Source organism: Lichenostomus cassidix, chromosome 11 (genome assembly GCF_008360975.1).
Source record: "Lichenostomus cassidix isolate B80296 chromosome 11, HeHo_3.0, whole genome shotgun sequence".
NCBI lineage: Eukaryota > Metazoa > Chordata > Aves > Passeriformes > Meliphagidae > Lichenostomus > Lichenostomus cassidix.
Genome location: NC_139492.1, coordinates 18676929 through 18696879, shown reverse-complemented (window position 1 = coordinate 18696879; position 19951 = coordinate 18676929). Strand labels below are relative to the sequence as shown.

The following is a 19951-nucleotide window of genomic DNA, read 5'->3' as shown; positions in this document are numbered from 1 at the left end:
TGTTAACATGAGCCTTAAGCAAAATCTTCATGACAGAATTAAGGTTTTTTTATGCAGTGTCTAATTACTACTAAAATAGGAAATATCAAGTTAGATTTTATTTTTTGTTTCTACATTAACCATTTGTGCTGCTGAGCTCTCTGATGCACACCTCAGCTGTGGTGAGCCCATGCTGAGGGCTGGGTTGGAATCCTTTCCATCAGTGCACAAAAAGGCCTTCTCAGGCTGCTGTTGGTTACTGTGATGCTCTAAACAGCCTTTCAGGAATGCCAGAGCTGGGGCTCAGCACACTGGCACTGTTATTCTTACAGAACTGTAATGCCCAGAAGCCATGGCTGGGAAGCTGCATGTGTGAGGTGCTACTAAAAGAACAAAGATTCCCTCCTCCCACATTCCTCTTGCTTGATCCACCACTTGTTCAGACTCTTCCTGCCAGACTGGCTTGCTGCAATGGCACAGATGTTTTCCATCTTGCAGCAATATGCTGAACATATGATGGAAACCTATTCTGGAATACAACTCCCTGGAAAGTCCACTCTTACTCTCAGTAGATACTGTGGATGTTGATTTTGAGGACCAGGTTTTCCTTTGTTCCCTTCCCTGAAAATTCACTTCACCACGGCTGGCTACAAAGCTTTTCCCCTACATGCCTAGGTCTGAAAGACATGTCAAATCCTACAGCCCCTCTTTCTTTTGCAAGCACCATTCTGTGTGTAAGCCCTGGGGATCTCTCTCCCCATCTCAACCCATCCATCATGGGATGCCTCTGCCATTGCTCATGACTGAACAAACAGCCCTGCCAAGAGCCCCAGTGTGACCAGATTGCCCACAACACTGGTGGATCTCCTCAGAACCCTGTGGCTTCATCCTTGCCTTGCAGCTGTGGGCCACGAGACTTCCATGAGTTTCTGTGATAGTGAAATTGGTGTGATATAGCTGAGAAAGAGCTGCCAGTGTTACTTTTCTCTTTTCCCGGGTATTTATTTCTGAACTCCTTGCTTAGCATCTCTTTTTGCTTTGCCCTTCTCATTTCTGAGATCCTGCATGACTGATACAAAGCACTCTCTTATCTAATGAGTGCTGAGGCCTCCTGGTCACTGCTACAGACACCACTGAATCTGATTTTATCAATGCCAGAACAAAGGCTTTGATTCCCTCCCAAGGCCCTAGAACAGGAATCCAGGATATTGGATTAGGCACTAATGGCACAGTGGGCAGGAGGTTTTTGAGTCATTTCCCTTTCCCTGTGTCATTAATCTGCTTCCGTGGCTGATGAGCTGCCAGTGTTTCAAGAAGCAGATGTCAGGAATATTCCTTAGTGACTGGCCAGTGTGGAAGCCCCTGGAGTGGATGCACAGTGGGCACATAAACAGACTGAGCACCTTGGCCATGCGTTTCTCTGTTTAAAGAAAAAAGCCTTTCTCAGACCAAAAAAGAGAACTGTTGGACTAATAAACTTCCAATGTGTATAGTGTGGCGAAGCTTCTTGTTTTCAAACCTGCACAGTGCACAAACTTCCATGCTTTGGGATTCTGTAACGTGAATTTGAGGTTTTGATTAAGGGCCTGAATGCTCACACCACAGCTGCTAGTTTAAACCTAAGTACCATCAGAGATGATCTAGTCCAGTCCAAATCAAAATCCCACCATGCTTCTGTGGTTCATTTTTAAGAACTCCAGCACTGACAGGAGTGATTGGCCAGTTTTCAGACTGATGGGGTAATTTCCTTGGGGCAACAGGAACTAGATCCCTCTGTTTTACTTTGGAGGCTATATTTTGTCCCAGTTCTCTGGGTGACTGGTCTGTTCTGTTAGTTGATAGCTGAGACTGAATTGCTGGGTTTTTTTCCAAATAAAGTTGCACATGGTCAGGTTCCTTGGGAATCCCTGTATAATCCACCAAAAATTCCATGATCTCAAAAGCTAACAACAGATTTGATTGTGAGTAGAAACAATAAGTGAGTCCTGCCTGTAGGAATTTACTGGGGAGGTGAGCTGCACTGTTTTCCAGGGGCACCTGAAATAGTTCTCATTTTCCAGATTCATGTATATTTGAAAGTAAAATGATTGTACACATTTTCAACACGGTTCCAAAAGATAAGGGAGTTCTTTAAGGTGCTGCATAACCACTATTGCCATTACTGTTTATAACACAAACAGTTTTATAAGTGCTGTTTCAGCTTTACTCAAAGTTATTCGATTTCTGGAAAGCCAGAAGTGAGGGAAAGAATTGGAACAAAATTGAAATAGTGCAGACCAAAATAACACAGTAAAGTATATTATCAGCATTGAAAGCCTTTTTGACTTTGATAAATATTCCAGATAATGAATTTAAGAGACAGAGCTCTGCACACTGTGTGGCTGTATCACCATCTGCCTGGTAATGTAATTAATTGATTCTATCACAAAACTGCTTTGCTAATTAGATGGAAAACAGTCTGGTAGTAGTACCTGCAGGGTTCATCTGGCCTGTTGAGTGCTGTGCAGTGTCTGTGTGTCCAATCCTTCCATGAGAAGCAGGGATTGTGATCCCAATGGCACTTAGGGACTCTCCCTTCTCTGCAGAGAACCATGTGTGGCCTTGCTGTACTCACACATTTTCAGCCTGAGGAAGTAATCTCAAGCCTGCTTAGTCAGGGTCAAGCTGTCAGCAAGAACAGATGCTGGTGAAGATGTACCTGATAGTTTTTCCTCTTTGGCTGGGGGTTACTCCCCCTATAATGCTTGAGGTTCACAGAAAATTTCCTAATAAACTGCAGGGAAAATCTGAGGAGCTGATTCAGCCTCCTATTCAGATATAAAGCTCTGCTTCCTGGCTGGTAATGAAGGACGACTTTGACAAGGGCTGTTTTCACAGGCAGCTCAAAAGGTGGAACATGGCTTTATTCTGCTATATTTTTTTAGTGCAGAAATTATTTACTTGTAACACACTAAAAATGGAAATGTTAACCTATCTATGCACTAGTTCCACATTATGATTTATTAAGAGAATTACAAACTTCCAGCCCAGTGGAAATGAATTTCAAAACATCTGCTTAGCATCCACTGAGGTACTTTCAGTCAAGGAACACCATATTGTGTGGCAGAAATTTGGACTACAGTTTTTGTTTGGGTTTAAAAAAACCCTAAACAACAGCTGTTTTTTCCTCCTCCTTTGCAGTTAATTCATCATAACTACAGGGAGTAATAAATCCTGCTGCTCCTCACTAATGTGAATTCAGAAATACACAGAGCAGTGAGAGCACTGCTGGCTACCAACACTGGGATTCAGAAAATATTGTGTCAGTTTTTGTCCTTGAAGAAACAGTGATTTAGCAGAAATTTCCAATTCCCATTGGGAATTTGTGTGTGTGAGTGTGGGGGATGCAGATGTGGCCTCTAAACAAATGTGGGGAGATGACAGCCATAGGGTTTTAGTGCTGACAGTTTGATAGCTGCAGTGTGCTACATTTGCCTGTTGTTAAGAAACAAGTTTAAAGTCATTTAAAGCCATTTATCAAGAGATTTTTAGGTTGTTGAAATAATAATATGAAAGTAAGTTTCATCTATCTATCTATCTATCTATCTATCATTTATCTATCTATCTATCTATCTAATCTATCTATCTATGTATTTATTCCTACTTTTATGCATGTAAAATCCTTTTTGATTAAAAAAAGGTGACAATCCCCATGTCTCTGGAAACCTTGGAATCAACAAACAACAATCTTACGTGATAGATCTATTTGCATTTTTAATCAGTGTCCTTAAGCAGCATGACAAATTGTCCAAGGACACAGAAATAATGGATAAGTGATATGACTGACACAAGCTTTAAAGATGTCTATTAATAATGATTTAACAGAGAAGGATGCTATAACTATACTTCCTTCTTGGTACCTGGTTTTTATTATTTATGTGTTTCATATGAAGTAGATGAAGTTTTTCTTGGTCAAAATAAAAAGAAAATTAAATTTCTGAATCGAGATGTCATAAACTGTAAAGTAAATGTAACAATTTGAAGATGAGAAAGAATAATGATAATTAATATGTAACAGTCAGGTGTTTTCATTCAGGTTTTATGGCTCAAGGATGTAGCTCTTTAAATGATTGTTGCCTTCAGCAGGCAACACAAGGTGCTTGGATTCTGCCAGGAAGTCCTAAATTCCTAGTATGTATTAGGATGAGCCAAGTATACCAAATATACCAAATACCAATGTATTCTGAATGAACCAAGGTATTTTCTACCCTATGGGCTAAATGTTTAGATGTCAGTATTACAAAAACAGAAAGTTAGAAATAACAATAAATGACTCAAGTGAATTTCCTCTATCCTGCACACAGAGAGGAGGAAAAGTAATAAATATGATGCATATATATTTAGATATCTACACATCCCCCATGTAGTAGTTATATAATTATATACCTTATATAATGTTAGCTATGCATTGTCACAAATGTGGGGTTTTTATACACAAGTGCTTTTTCATGTGCTGATTTATCCACATGTTCAGTGATGACTTCCTGATGTGAACATGACTCCTGTGAAAATCTGCCTGGCAGCCTTTGAATTGCACCTGCCTCTGTCCTGAATTCCTGGGCAGCAGTGCTGTTCTGGACAGGCTGGCACTGAAGGAAATGTTACCTCAGGTATCATTCAGGCCTTCTGGGTAGGTTTTCTGTGGCTGCTGCTCTTCTAAGGAGTCTGGCAGAGGTGCTTTGGCACCTGCCCTGTCTGGAACCTCTCTGTGTCTGTGAGGTGACAGATGGTGGTGCCTCACTGGTGACACTCTGCTCCCAGGCTCACTTGTGAAGAGTCAGTCTGGGAAGGCTGAAGATCATCAGTCCTTCCACTGACAAATAATGAATTTTCCTCCAGGCAATTTCTGAGTTGTGTGCACTCCTGTGACGATTGCAAATGCTCAGTTGGTTTGGAGCTCTTAATGACTGTAATGTGTTCAGAGCAAACCTGTGAGTACTTGACTCTTATTTTGTCAGCTGTCATTGCTGCAGTTTTTTATTAGCACTGAATTGACAGCTTTGCATTTAGAAAAAAATATATTTACATATATTAAGAAGATTGTTGCCAGTCACTACTTTATGCACACTTTTATGGAAGGGCAGAAAATAACACATTCTTATGTGCAGTGCAAACTGATTAAAGGTTTTCATGGGATCCTGGCACAATGCAAGATCATCCAAACTGGTGTGTTCCCATTAAACCTTCCACAGCCACAGCCAGTGGAAAAACCACAGTCAGAGGAAAAACCACAATCGCAGGTCTAGTTGTAATCTCTGCTGATTAGGTTAGGGATTCAGAGTGTAAGAACCTGAGGTCATGCCTAAATTTGGGTCCTTTGTATCCTCCCATGCACGTTAACTGTAGCCCTTTGGAATTCTCAGTTATAAAGTCATAATCTTTTGGATCTGTCCCAGATCCTGCTCTGTTCAGGAGCCTGGGACCAATGGTCAGAGTGTTGTGTGGGGCTGGAAGTGCTTTGGCAGCCTGGCAGTGGGTGGTGCTGAGCAGGGATGGTGCTGAGGGCCTGCTGTCCACACTGTGCATATCCCAGGGGGCTTTACTTTGCATATGTGCTCTGTGTATCTCATGCCCATTCGAGGATGAGGTGCTCTCAGTTAGCTCCTGAATCTCTTTTTTTGGGTTATTTTCACCTTAAGTGTCTTTACAGCTCACTCTGTCATTGTAACCTCTGGTCCTTCTGCAAAACTAAGGCCACTTTCTACTGTGTAAAATGTCAGGGTAACTAAATCCACAAGTCTCCAAGTACTTCTAATTAGTGACAGCATGTGATCAATGCTATTGTAGTGTGCAGAATAGAGGTCTAAAACCAATTTGTCCTCTCAGATGTTGCTAGTCAGAAAATGGGTATGCCAAAAGGAAGGTTTCAGCATTCAAACTGTAGCTTGACATTAACATGTAAATGGAAAAGCATGAAGCAGGAACTGAAGAAGCTGAGCTGGTTACATCTCCAGGTTTGCTTGTAAATAGCAGCACTGAGACTGCAGCACCCTTGTGTTCATCAGGGAGCTTCCAACACATTATTCAACTCCTTTGCAAATCTGGTTTTAAAACAAATGGCTGAAACTATCTGCACTGTGTATAAAAAGTACCCTATGACTCCTTCAAATACAGTGATATCTCTGAGCTGACCTGACAGTAATTCTTCCCTCTCTGCTGGCCAAGCATTGCTTGAATCATCTGTGAGGTTGTTTGGCTGTTCACATTCCCACTTCCAGATGCAGAGTGCCCAGCCAGCAGCCACTGCTCTGCAGAGCTGCCAGTGCCTAATTGTTTCTGGCAATGGCAATTGCCTTTCTTAGGCTTTTTTTCTTCCTTCTCTCCCCTCAACTGGCATTTCAGAGCAGTAGCTTTCAGAATACATTAGCTTAATGCACTCTGAGCTTGACCACATCTTCCATTACCACTGCTGCCTGAGCCACACATTGTCCTTGAACTCAGCATCCAGTAGGAAGGATTTAGACATAAGAATAAATAACCCTCTAAATATCCATGTCCTTGCAACAGCAAAAGCAGATCAAACCCATTGTTCAGAACAGCATATTGCTACAGACACTGAGTTGGTGAGCAGATGGATTAATGTTCAGAGGATGTGGTGTCCTGAGTCAGGAAAGTGAAGGGTAACCCACTTGAGCACAGTTTGAAGGACATGTGGTCTCTGCCACAGTCCCCCTTCTAGTGACAGCACAGCCAGTGTGAGAGGCAGAGTCTGACACCACAATGTGGTTCTTTTTTACTCAGCAGAATGCTCAGTTCATCTGAAAGGAGGAGAAACAATAGATGGTTGTGTAACAAGCAATTCCTTTCTGAGCAACAAAGCCATGAGTCTCCTGAAAGTCAATCTCGCTGCTTTAGAAATCCCTGGTGGATGAAAGCACTCTCTCTTCTTTGACAGACCTGAAAAGGGTCTCAGACTGAAACAAATACATCCTGTCCTGTTGTTCTGGTCATTCAAAATGGGTTTGAGCCAGATGAGGTGTAGGTGAAGCACACCTGAAAAATCATAAGGGTTCTGTGTCTCTGAGCCTTCTAGCTCCCTTAATCTTCAACATCCAAACCAAACCAATCTGTCTTTGCCCCAGTTTAACACAAAAAATAGTTCAATGGGGAAAAAAAGAGATCTGGTATCTTGCATAAACCTGAAGGACTGGATTAAGCTGTAAATATAACTCTCTCATGGTCCCTTTCCAGTCTGACAATTAAGGATAGGAACTGAGTCTGATAGAGTGGGGAAGGATTTTTTCAGTACCCTTAAATAAGCCTTGGGTGAATTTATGGAGACATAAACTCAGGTTTGGTATGCAGAGACATGAAATCCTATCCAGTAGGGTCTGCAGCTCTGCCAGAAGCCAAATGTTTTACTGGCCCCTCAGTTAAATTATTAAAGATGTGTCCCAGGACTACTGTTGATTTTGGGGGGCTGAGCAGAAAACTGAATCACTTCTCTCTGCCTAGAGAGGGGGAATAAAAGTAATTTTATCTTGTTCTTTGATAGTGTACTGTGGCTCCTTTTATCTTTATTCAGACAGACAGGCATGAACTGACATTTCCTCCTCTCAGAGGAAAATGGTAACAGCCAGAAAAGCAGTTTCAGGTCATGCTAATATTCACCTGGAGAAAATACATTTGCACGAGAACTGGGAGTGTGGGTGGGACTGTTGTCACTTGTCACATCTGAGCAGGGCCACCCCTCCCCAGTCCAAAAGCTCTGAGGATTTGCCTGCAGCAGCAGCCATTTGGCTTTTCATTTTTTCATGACAAAAAACAAAACAACAGCTGCATGACACAAAATATATAAAGGAGTAGGGGAATCTCTGTGAAAGAAAGTATATGGGTTTTTTACACTTCACCTTCACAATACAAAATATCCCATGGAATTCCAGTGACACACTAAACCATCTAAACCACTGAGCACATCTTAGAAAAAAGAAATTGTCATGTAAATATATCCCAGTTTCTTAGGATAAAAATCTACTAATACACTATACAGAACAAACAAAATCATGGAGATCAGGAAGTCAGAAAATTCTCCAGGAAAAGAGGGGTAAAAACCTCTTACACTATTCAAAGAATATATTATTTTATAATTTTTCTCAATTCACCACTAGCACTGTTGAAAGTTGGTATGGTGTAAAAGCAAATTGTCTGACAAGGGCATCTGAGTGTGCACTGACATCATTTAGCTGCACATTCTCTAGAGCCTTCCAATAAGTGGAAAAAGAAGCAAAACAGACAGAAAATAGTTCATTAATGACAAAATTAAATATTTTTAAGTTTGGCAAGAAAGAGCTTTGTGCAGAACAATTCTTTCGAAGTCAGCTTTAGTTTTCAGCAGAGTATTATGGATTCAGGTTGTATCCATGCTACTTTACGTGAGCCATCTAAGACATTCCAGAGGCAAACAAAAGCTCAGCCCAGCTTGAAGAGCACAAACTGTTGAGAATACAGGCGCAGAGGTGCAGGTTGGTACCCGGCAGAGCACAGGCACTCCTGCTCCATGATGTTTGGTAGCTCTGTGACATTTTTATTTGGACCCTTCTGTCACCCTTTACAGCTGCACAGCCCTGCAGTTTGGGTAATGACTCCTGATTTCCCCTTCTGCTGCCCCGGGGGAAGATGCCCCGGGGGAAGATGCAGTGTCCCCACTTTATGAACATCCCCAGCACTGACAACTCACTGCCATGGCAAATCTCAGCTCAGGCACTTGTCCCTGGCACCTCTGCAATCCACCGAGATCACTGTGTGCTTTCAGAACATCGTGGTGCATCTTCCAAATGGCCACTGCAGTTCTGACAGGCATCTCAGACCCTCTGAGGGAAAATAGCGTGGAATTCCCAGCAATTAAAGTAATGGGAGTTCCTGTCTGGGTGTGGGTTGTTTTGTTTGTTTGCTTGTTTGTGGTTTTGTTTGTTTGGTGGTTTTTTTTAGTTTTTTGGGGTTTTTTGGGGGTCTTTTGGGGTTTTTTTTAGGGATTTTTTTAGGTTTTTTTTTTAGTTTTTTAGACCAAAGCCAGTAGTTTTGCTGGTTTGGGTTTTTTTTTGTAGAGTTACAAAAACGATGGAAGCAGCAGCTAAGCAACAATACTTTGTGGTGCCCAGGGTAGTCCTTGGGTAAATGGGAACAACTTTTATTGATGTTGTGCTGGTTGCACAGTCATTGCAAATGTCAAAATGGAAAATGATGCAAAGGGAAAAAATTTATTAATGAATTTATTGGAGTAATTGGTCCTGGTAATATCTCATATCTTCCATAAATCTGTTTAATTCCTAATCTAGCTCAAAGTGGCCCTGATTATTTTAAATCTCTCTGAACTTGCTCCATTTTACACCCCTTTGTATGTTTTTTGTTCACTGGTCCTGTTTTTACCAGTTAAACACAAATCTCTTCTACCACTGGCTATGATGTCACCATTGTTTGGACAAATGCAAGTTTTCTACATTTCCTGCAACACAAAATTCTTGTTTTACCTTTCACCACTTTAGTGGCTCTGCTTTGAAGGTCACTTAAATCCAAACACCTCATCTCACATGAGGTAATGCTGTGCTTTGTGTTCTGCCAGTTGTTGTGGAACTGGGGAAGTCACTTTGGGATTTGGCCTTTATGAGAACACCAGAAAACCACAGTGATGTTTTGTTCTCCTCAGGGAGAACCATTTAGATTGTAAGCTATAAAACACTACATGGGCAGATCCAATTTTCTTTGGACTGAGAAGCAGTGGGGTGTAATGATGGTTGAAAAAAGGGTGTGCAAACCTATAGCATAAAACTGTATTTCCCAGCTGTAGCAAGTGCAAATTATGTGTTTTGTGAATCCAGATGATACAAATCTCCCATCTGTTCTCAAAGGGAGCTGCAAAATAATCCCCAAAACTATGAAGACTAAAAATATGTCAGTGATCTTTTGAGGAAGAAAGTGAGGCACAGCCAGCAGGCAGGGACAGAGGCATCACAAACTGACTGAGCAAATAATGATGTTTCAGTTCTTTGCAATGAAAATTCTTTTGAGGCTGATCGTTTCACTTGTGAATAAATGCATTACTTCCCAAGGTGATCTTTCTGTCCCAGTACATGCTGCCACAAGATATTTTGTCTTCAAAGTATATTTTAAAATTAAAATTGATTTGAGACCCATTTTTTCTACAGATGACAGGGAGCTAAGAAAGCCTCTCTCAGAGCAGCCCTTTCTGGTTCTGAGCCCACGTGTTCCCAGCCAGAGAGGGCCATGCAGTGGGTGCTGAGGCCTGTCAGGGTTTGGATTCAAAATCAGCACACATTTGAATGAATTTAGCAACTGGAAACTGGGAACTCAAGCACATCAAAATGGCCATGTCAAATTTAGGTTAAGGGGCAATATTATAAAAATGTGTTGCTAAAAATTAACCCACAATTGAAAATTAATCTGCATCATTAAAATATGGTAATGAAAGGTAACAGATAATTTCCAGCTACTTTTCCTGTGTCGGCAATAGCAATTTATTTTTAGCCCCATGAGCACTGAATTGTGTATCTGTTAAAGTGGGTACCCAGCTCTCACCTCAGCCAGAGTGATCATGACTGAACAACTCAAGGCTCAGGGTGGGTTGATGTTTAATGCTCTGCATCTATGATCCAGATAAACATGACACAGCAGGCTGTGCCAAACACAATATAAAGAAGACAGATTCTTATCTGTCTGGTGACTTCTTGTCCCCACCAGTTTCTCAGTATTTTTGCATTGATGGCAACTAAGGAAATGCACAATAACCTTAAACCAGAGGACAGACACAGGATGTCATTTCTATACCACTACAGTACCTTGATATGACCTTTATCCCTGCATTTCACCATGTTCTTGGCTATATCTGGGAATCATCGTTTGAACATCTGGGAAAAGTTCTTATTTTTACCTCTACAGGTGCTCCAGTTCTCCTGAAGAGTTGGAGATCTTATGTCTCCAACTTCGGGAAAATTACTAGCTTACAGCTTGCTTCACTCAGTGAAAACTTTTTTTAAAATCGTAAACACAGAAATAAAGCTCTGAAATAAGGTGGGGTTTTTTTTTTCTATTTTAGATATCTGTCAGGTTTTTTTGATATCTTTCAGATTGATTAATAGGATCAAGTGGCAAAAGTACAGCTTTTTATTTCGATTTATGATTATGCTGTTCTAAAAGGAAAGTGTTTTCTAAAATTGTCTGTATAGTTAAAAAGTGTTTATTGGTGGTATTCTGATTTTGTGCTCTCCCTAAACATCTGGGCATTTCCAGTTGGGATTGCTTCTCAGAGATGTGGTGTACAGCCAGAGCTCCCAGCAGGATGCATTTGAACTGTGTTTTCAATCTGTTATTGAATGTCCCACATTCTTTCTAAAGGAACATCTGATTCCACAAATGTGTTTACTGTGAGGAGAGTGATTATTAGTGCAGTTTGATGTACTCTTCAAATGATGCACAAAAATCACCCCAAATAGCTACTGCTTTTTGCTCCTCTTTGCAGAGTGTATGTTCCTCCCTTAGCACCAAGTTCCAGGCCAAACCAGAAATCGCTTTGGATTCACATTCCTCTCTGGATGTGTCTCTGAGGCAGAGCTGGAATTACAATATCCAGTGACTAGATATCATTGGGCTGCTTGTCAACAGGGCTGCTGCAATAAAGGTGCAATTTGTCTCCAAATAAAATAAAATAAAATAAGATAAAATAAAATAAAGTAAAATAAAACAAACCAATAAGTTTACCTTTCAAAGCTTTTGTTGTCTGGTCAAGGCAGGAGGGCTTTATTATTTCTCTGCTGACCAGGGAAGGAGGGTTGTGTGGTTCCCTGTGTAACCACTGCCCTTGGAGCAAGTTTCAGGGCAATACAGTAAGATGACAACAAGGAAACCTGGTTTACAAATTTCTAGAAACTCTGGTCTTCTGGGTTGGGCTTTCTGTGTCCAGCTTCTGTGATAAAGCCTGGCACTTCTTGTCGAGTGCTTGGGCCAAAGACTTGGGTGCTGTGTGTGTTTGGAGAGTGAAAACAGCTGGTCTGTACCTCAGTAATTTAACTTGGAAATAGTCACAAACTGGGAGCATTTAGCCCAAAATATTGATTTCTGCTAATAGGAAGGGATGGTTAAGTGTGGTTTAGAAGCAAAATTCAAAATAAGGGTGTCCTAGTAAGAACTGGTCTTCCACCTGGGACTAAACAGCTCACAATTACTCTCTCCCAAGAGGATCTGGGATCTCTCTTGTAAAGCTCATTGCTTTAAATCCTGAGGCCTTGCTGTAGAAATCCCTTCCCCAGTGGAATGGAGAGCCACCTGTATTTGTCATCTAACCACAAAAAACATTACTGCCAGTAAGTGGAAACTGAATTCAGAATATTCCTCTCTTGTTAGCAAGAGTCAGTGCCAGGTAATGGACAGACACCAATCCAGGAGCCAGGAGAGCCCTGCTTTCTCCTTAAATTGCCATGTAATTTAAAGCAATTAACTTTTCTGCCAGACTTCTTTCTCTCTTCCCTCCTTTTGTGTTTTCTAGACATCTGTAATCTGCAAGGACAATGCCAGTTATTTTGTGCAGAACCTGGAATGATTGAGCTTCAGTTTTAGTTGGGGCTTTTAAGTAGAAGTAATCCTGTAACAATTTTGCAGCTAATTCAAAATAAAGCTATGATGCTGAAAACCTGTAAAGATCAGATGCTGCTTTTCTTAAACCATGAAACTAACAAAGATTACTTGCCAATGAAAAAAAAACAAAACAATTGATGAAAGACAAGCCCTCATTTTAAAGATGGAAACAGAGGGATTAACATCCTTGAAACTAAAACCAGCAATTAAAAGGTAAGAAACTTAGAATTAAAGAGCTCACAGAAACAAAGTGTCATAAAAGCACTATTTGCATTAAGAGTAGACAGAGATCATGGGCCTTTGGCTGGAATGTCCTTTTAGTGAATTACCTTCACACAGGTTCTTGAGAACTGTAGGCTTCCCAATGTCATATAATGTCATTTAAAAAAAAAAAAAGTCAGAGGTATTTCAGGAAGTTCCAGCAAGAAATGTACTAAGTCTTGCAGCTAAAATCCCTGTTTGCATAAATGCTGTCATAGCCAACTGAATTGCTACTGCCAGCTTTGAGGCCAAGTTTTCAAAGCATCTGAGGACAGAGACTCTAAGGAAGCTTTGCAGGGGAGTTCACCTCTCCTGGAGAGATGCTCTGCATAAGGCATCTGGACATCTGCTGGGTTTTTAGGTGCTTAACACACAGCTCCAACAGGATCTAAAACAAACCACCCCCATCTCTCTGAGAGGTTTCTTGATAGGGCTGCTTGTAGCAGCTTGATGAGATCTCCTCCAAAAGTGAAAGCATCATTTGATTTATTTGCTAGGGAGCAGGTTTGGACTAGACTCTGTACATTTGCAATGCAGGTGCATAGGAACCAGGTATCTATTATTTCCTAATCTATTATTTGAAGTGGGGAAGTGTGAGCTGGGAGAAGCTGCTTGAAATTAAAGCATTAAGTCAGCAGGTACAGTGGAAATGAATGACTTGGAGTTGTCAGCCTACATCCTCACACACGAGGATGAGAAACTGTCAGGCTTGGAGAGAAATGGATCCCTTGCCAGTGCAGATTCCAGCCTAATAAATTAAAAGGTGAAAAACTTATTCTTGATGTAACAGATGATTTCAAGCCATCATAAAATAAATGGATGGCAGAAAGATGCTGGATATTACTTAGTAGGATGTTACTGTGACTAGCACAGGTCCTTCTCGTGAGAACATTTTGCTGTGCTTTATAAACAAAGATAAAGTTTGGATGTTTTTGCAAACAGGGTCTCAAGACTTGGGCAGTTCAGGCCTGGCCAATTAGGCCTAGGGGGAGGTTTTTGACTGACCAACCTGGGTGACCTGTGAGAAGTCTATGTATATGGAAATCAAAATAATAAAGTCTCTCTTTTCTTGCCTGAGAACCTGGGTTTCTAGTTCTCTGCTAGCGGCTCAACAGCAACGTTACTTAGTAAGAGAGAAGAACAAAGGATTCCAAGGTGTGGTACTGGAGGCATTTGAACATCTTTCTCTCCTGCACAGTTGGAATCATTAAAACACGAAATGCAGTGTGGAAAACTGTAGGGAGATATTTCCTTAAGGGAAAGGAGATGGGAACCTCTTTGGCACTTTCAGAAAGCATCCATCCTTGGAGAAAAAGTAGAGTGAAGGAAGAAAAGAGCAGATTATTCTGGGGATTGAACTTTGCTGTGCACCTAAGAGAAGAGACGGCAACTGCAGTGCGTCTCCCTCACTGTCTGGCACCACAGACCTGTGTGGTTTCTGGCATTCTTGATAGAGAAAAGAGACTAAAGATGGATAGTGGATGTTGGTGCTTTGATCACTGGCACTTCTCGAGGCATCCCACAAGTGCAAGAGGATGTCCTGCTGTGCTGTGCACAAGGCTAGGTGCAGATCTGTCAGGCTGTCTCTTAACTTCCCTGGCATCCTGTACTTCTCCTGGACACCAGCTCCCACCAAAGCTGGAAGCACTCTCCTGTCTTTCTGCATGTCTCAAATCTGGGGCAGCCAGGAGAACTCCTGAAGGTACTTGCACAGACCCCAGTTTCTGCACTGAGCTCCACCCATGCACAGGAATGTGCAGTTGTGCTCCTGCTGCTGTTGTGCTCACTGTCATTGGGAATTGTTTGTGTCTCTGGACAACTGCACTAAACTGGCTGAGTTTGGAGTGGGAATAAGACAGGATTTGCCATCAAGGTCTACACACTCCCAGGTCTGCAGTAGTGGAAGTATTGTATTCTTGCTGTGTGCAAAAGATTTCCTTGTTTATGAGCAGAAATTTACTTAATCTTCCACCATCATCCTGGGCTATCAGGGTGCAGCTCTCAGTGCTGGAGTCAGTGACAGCACAGCTGGCAGCCAGCTGTGCTCTTACTGCTGTCCCCGAGCCAGATGCTGAGGGACAGCTTCCAAAGGGGCTCTGCTGATTCCAGGATGAGGATTTTCTGCACTTTTGCCTGGTGGGAGATATGTCCCTGTGCCTGGCTGAGGTGGGTTTTCACACACGGAGAGCCACAGCAGGAATGCTTCTGTTCCTTCTCGATTTGGTGAGAGAATTCTGTTTAGTTAGAGTAAGTTTGTAGGCTCCATCAAGGGTCTAAGACAGAATCTTAGCTCTGGATTTGAAAATGCAGTCTGTATATTTTATAACTTTGGGGTTTTTGTCATTCATGCATGCAAATGAACATTTTACATATCTCTGGACATTCCTTGTGCTCTTAGATATAAAAGCAGGGACATAGTTGAATGGGACGATCATAAATACTTAATATTTGAATACGTAACTATAGAATCACTAAATTGCTGGAAATAATGATATTTTTATAATACTTGATAGGTATTGGCAATCTGGAAAATTGATTAAATAATCAGTTGATTTGTTTGCTTTTACTTGTGTCTGCAACCAATTTCCTCAGAGATAAATCTCAGAAGTGCTGGGAAGGACATGGAGGAGGCAGGCACATGCAAAAAGGGAAGGGAGTTTGCACGGAACCATTTTCCCACCTTTTTATTTCTCTGGCTGTTTTTGGACCCCTTCATTTAAGCATTTAAAACAGTGACTGAGGTTCATGACTGCTGATTATTAATTTATGCTCATTATGAGTATTTTCTAGAGATAAATCTGACTTTTTACTCTGAAAACCAACCAACCATCCAAGTGAACTTACCAAAACCTAGAAACTCTTTGCAAAGAAAAGCTAATGATTCTCTCAGAAAGAAACATCTAAAGCAACAAAGTCACTAATAAATTCAATTTCTGACAAGGAAGTTCTGTTAAATGCTGACCCTGTCAGCCCACCTTTGCTCTGTGTGGTTGAAGTCACTTGGCTCCATCCCTGAATCTTCTCTTGCCTGGAGGTTGCTTGTGTGACTTTATCCCTTTGTCCTGGACTAGAGCAGGATTCTCCAGGCACAGCTGACTCTCTGTGGGCAGAGCTGCAGCCCTGCTCCTGGGCCTTTGCCCTTGCTTAGGAAATCCAGTGTTTGGAGAGCAAACAGGTCTGGTACCTGGCCTGTGTGAGTTCTGTAGAACTGAAGAGTCCACTGTGGAGTGTCCTTCCTGTAGTACCTACAAGCAGCCTGGGATAACTCTGGTCTCTCCACGTTCGCTATAAAAGCATCCCAGGGTTGATTTCTGGCTAATGCCCACCTGGTACTGTGGTAGTTAATATTATCTGTTCCTGTCAGTGGAACATTTCACAGTCTAGGCTTTACAGGAATTGAAGCTGAGAGCCCTTGTGGAGAAGGCCAGAATGTCAGGCCTGGCTGAACTGGACTCAGTTAAGGCCAAAGTTAAACAAAACCATGGTCTAAACTACTTAATTTTAAAGAGTCATAGGCACCCTCTTGGAAATGAATGCCATCCTCAGAGTCCTCTGAACTGTTTGCTGCAACTGTTCTATCACAGAACTCTGCTGATCTAAACCCAATGCAGTACAAAATTGTCCTGCAATGAAGCGCTGGGAAATGTCACTTTGTACATTATGTAAACCCAACATTTCTATGGGAAAATAATCTCAGCATTCTTTTTGCAGTCTTGACCTGTACCAACACCAGCACACCACCAGTGTTTTCTTGCCAAGCCCATGGGCAGCTCACTGATGAATGAGGACACTGCCAAGGTAGCTATACCAATGTACACATTTTTATACTGCTATTAAGTATTTTCTGTGACTTGGGTGATGCCAGCTGGCCATCTATTGGGCAGCAGCGACTAATTTTGCAGTTGCTCCTCAGCCCAGTTTTAATGGGTTTTTTTTTGAGGAGTTTAAGGGATGACCAGGCAATCTGAAAGATAACACTTGGCATTTACTTGGTTTTTCACTGTCTTCACCTTTGCCAACCAAACTCTGCTCCCAGTTACCAAAGTTACCTTAGGGATAGACCAACAAATCCTAGCTGTTGACAATAGCTGGTTTTGACTCTATGAATAATTTCTCCAGTTTTGCTGTCATGATAGGTAGTGACAGCAAACATTAAACTGGGTATTATTTCTAGTCTGTGAACAATTGTAGCTGACTTTGTGTCCTTCCATGTATATTCCAATGTAAATTAAGGTAACTTCTTGTCTGCTCTTCCTTTAAACTTCACCTTTAATGATATGATTTCTCAGGCATGATGGGCATGAGCAGTGCTACAAAGTCACAGGCTAATTATAACATTTCAACACAGCTTTTCTTGAGCTGCAGCCCTTGCTCCAAGAGGGCTCTGGGTAGGTTTAATTGTTGTGTCTGTATTTTTATCATTATGCATTCTTCCATCCAAGACACTGGACATGCTGCCCTGCTTCCCTGCATGCACGTGGTTTTCTGCCAAAATAGGACCAGTGACACGAGGATAATTGGCTCCTATAATGCTGTATTTCCTTTTCAAAAAACCTTCACGTAATGACTACAAAAGCCAGTCATAAAAAGAAGAGCAGAAGGAAGTAAAATGTCAGGAATTGTTTTATTTCAATGACTGGAAGTAATTTTTAGCCACATTTGTTTCACTAGTGAGTGCCAAAATGATAAATTTTGACTGATGTCAGTGTGCTCCATTTGTCAATTTGCTAGTTTGCTGTTGTGAGTGAAAATGCTGAAAAGGAGGATTTCTTCTTTTAAATAAAATATTGAAGTACTTGTACCTGTGTGGTCCTCGATTTCAGACAATTCTGTCATTTCTGAGAGTTTTGTCTGTCTAAAGATGACAAGGTTAAGGACATTTCTGTTAACTCAGTTGTTTTCTTAGTCAGAAAGCTATTTGCTTTTCAATGGATTGATGTTTATCTGCTGAGAACTTTAAATATAATATTCCTGCAGATGTACATGACTGCAAGGCATGCCAATAATGCAGTTAAAAAAAAATAAGAAAAAGAGATTACTTACGGAGATTGGAATAATTGCTGCCTATTGCAGTACTGATGGAGCTTCCAGAGATGAGAGGAAGATGGAAGAAAATAACTAAGAAGGGAAAAATGAAGAGAAAGGTCCTTAATAATAGTTTGGTTTTGTTTTGTACCAGAGTTGAGTTGAAGACACATTGAGTTAACGTTCACCTGCTCTCTTTGGGCAGGATTGCACACCTCAGACCCTGAGTGCACACACAGATGTAGCTCAGATCAGGGGGGGAATGCCAAACAAGCCATTGCTTGATACTTCCAGGAACCCCTCCAGTTCAGAAAACGATATTAATGCCTCTTAGATTCCAAACCCCATGTATAAACAACGTGTTATATAAATATGCTAATTATTGTTAAAGTCATTCACCAATCTCTGAAACAGGCACCTACCATTGTAAGACCAAATAACTTCCCTGATTTGAGCACAGCTTGAATGCATCAGGCGTGTGTGTGCCAAACTGGGTTGGAATAAATTGAGTCTAAAATTTGATACACATACTCCCCCTATGCACTTAGGCTTTAATATTTATAACTTGCTCTTCAAAGATTTATATTTACAGGCAACAAAATGCACACGAGTAAAACGTGTCCTAAATAACCAAATCTTTATATTTCTTAAAAGATGGGCTCATTTCTCCTGCAGGCGGATTTACAGACTGAGCCCCGAGAGTAGCTCGCTGTGCCACAGCCTTTGCTCGGGGCTTCGGCGGTGCCGTGCTGTGCCCTGCCCTGTCCTGCCCTGCCCAACCCTCCTGCCCTGCCCTCCAGCCCTCCGCAGCCCTCCTGCCCTGCCCTGCCCTGCCCTGCCCTGCCCTGCCCTTCCCAACCCTCCTGCCCTGCCCTGCCCTGCCCTCCTGCCCTGCCCTGCCCTGCCCTGCCCAGCCCTCCGCAGCCCTCCTGCCCTGCCCTGCCCTGTCGTGCCCTGCCCTGCGCTGCCCGGTCCGGCCCTGCCCGCCCGCTGCGCTCCCACGGCGGGCACGGCCGGGAAGAGGCTGCTCGCTTTTCGGGATGGGGTCCCGGCCAACACAAAGTTGCGGCGGCGGGAGGGACCCGGGCAGGTCCTGAGGGACCGCCGCACTCTGCATCCCGCACTCCTCATCCCGCACCTCACACCCCGCATCCCACACTCCTCATCCCGCACTCCACACCCCACACCCCGCATCCCGCGCCCCACACCCGCCGCAGGGCGGGAACCCGCGCGTCTCCCGCTGCCCCTCAGAGCCTCGTCCGGCTCTTTCATCCCCTCAGAGCCTGCCTCACCCGGCACGGCTCCTGGTAGCCTCACCCGGCACGGCTCCTGCTTTAGCCCGGCACGGCTCACGCCTTTCCCCAGCTTGGCTCCTGCCTTACCCGGCTGGGTTCAGCCCCTTCCTTACCCCGGCTCGGCTCAGCCCGTCTTATCCCGGCTCGGCTCAGCATCTGCCTTTCCCCAGCCTCTGCCTTTCCCCATCTGAGCCCCTGCCTGCCCTCAGCCCCGTTCAGCTCCCGCCTTACCCCAGCCAGGCTCAGCCCCAGCCCCTGCCTTCCCCCAGCCGCTGCCTTTCCCCATCCCGGCTCAGCCGCTGCCTCTCCCCATCCCATTCCAGCGGCTGCCTTCCCTCCCCGTTGCAGCCGCTGCCTTCCCCACGCCGGTGCAGCCGGCCCGGCCTTACCCCAGCCCGCCGCCGTGCCCGCTGTCTCCATCCGCCCCCGCCGCGGCTCCCCGGGGGCCGGCAGGGCCCCGCCGCCTCCTGCCGTGCGCGGGGCCGGAGCGGGGCCGGGCCGGAGCCGGCGGCCCGGGGCTGGGGGCAGGCGGGACGGTGACCCCCGCCCCGCGGGCAGGGCCGCTCATGCCGGGGGCAGCGCGGGGGGGCTCGGGGCCGCTCATGCCGGGGCTGCCCGCGCCGCTCATCGCTCCTGCGGCAGCCCCCGGCAGCGGCGAGCGGCGGCAGCGGGGCTGCTGCGGGGATTCGCTGCCTGCATGAGGAGCTGTAGGCGGATAGCGGCTCCGGAGAGCCGCGTCCAGCCCAGCACTCCGGCTGGAAGGAGGG

General features: G+C 43.6%; 1 protein-coding gene across 2 annotated transcripts in view; it reads right to left on the bottom strand.

The window, feature by feature from the left end:
• The window catches only part of BEAN1 (brain expressed associated with NEDD4 1), a 52757-nt gene extending 33070 nt beyond the window's left edge, over positions 1–19687 (bottom strand). The window contains exons 1-2 of one of the 2 annotated variants that reach the window (XM_085072008.1): positions 19574–19687; positions 17908–17982 (exon numbers count right to left, since the gene is read on the bottom strand). In XM_085072008.1, coding sequence (XP_084928134.1) covers positions 17908–17982; positions 19574–19604 — 106 coding nt within the window. In that variant the 5' untranslated portion in view covers positions 19605–19687. Of the gene's footprint in view, positions 1–17907; positions 17983–19297; positions 19349–19573 lie in introns of those variants that run through there. The other variant, XM_085072007.1, reaches the window with a different exon arrangement.
• Between the last annotated feature and the right edge of the window lie 264 nt (positions 19688–19951).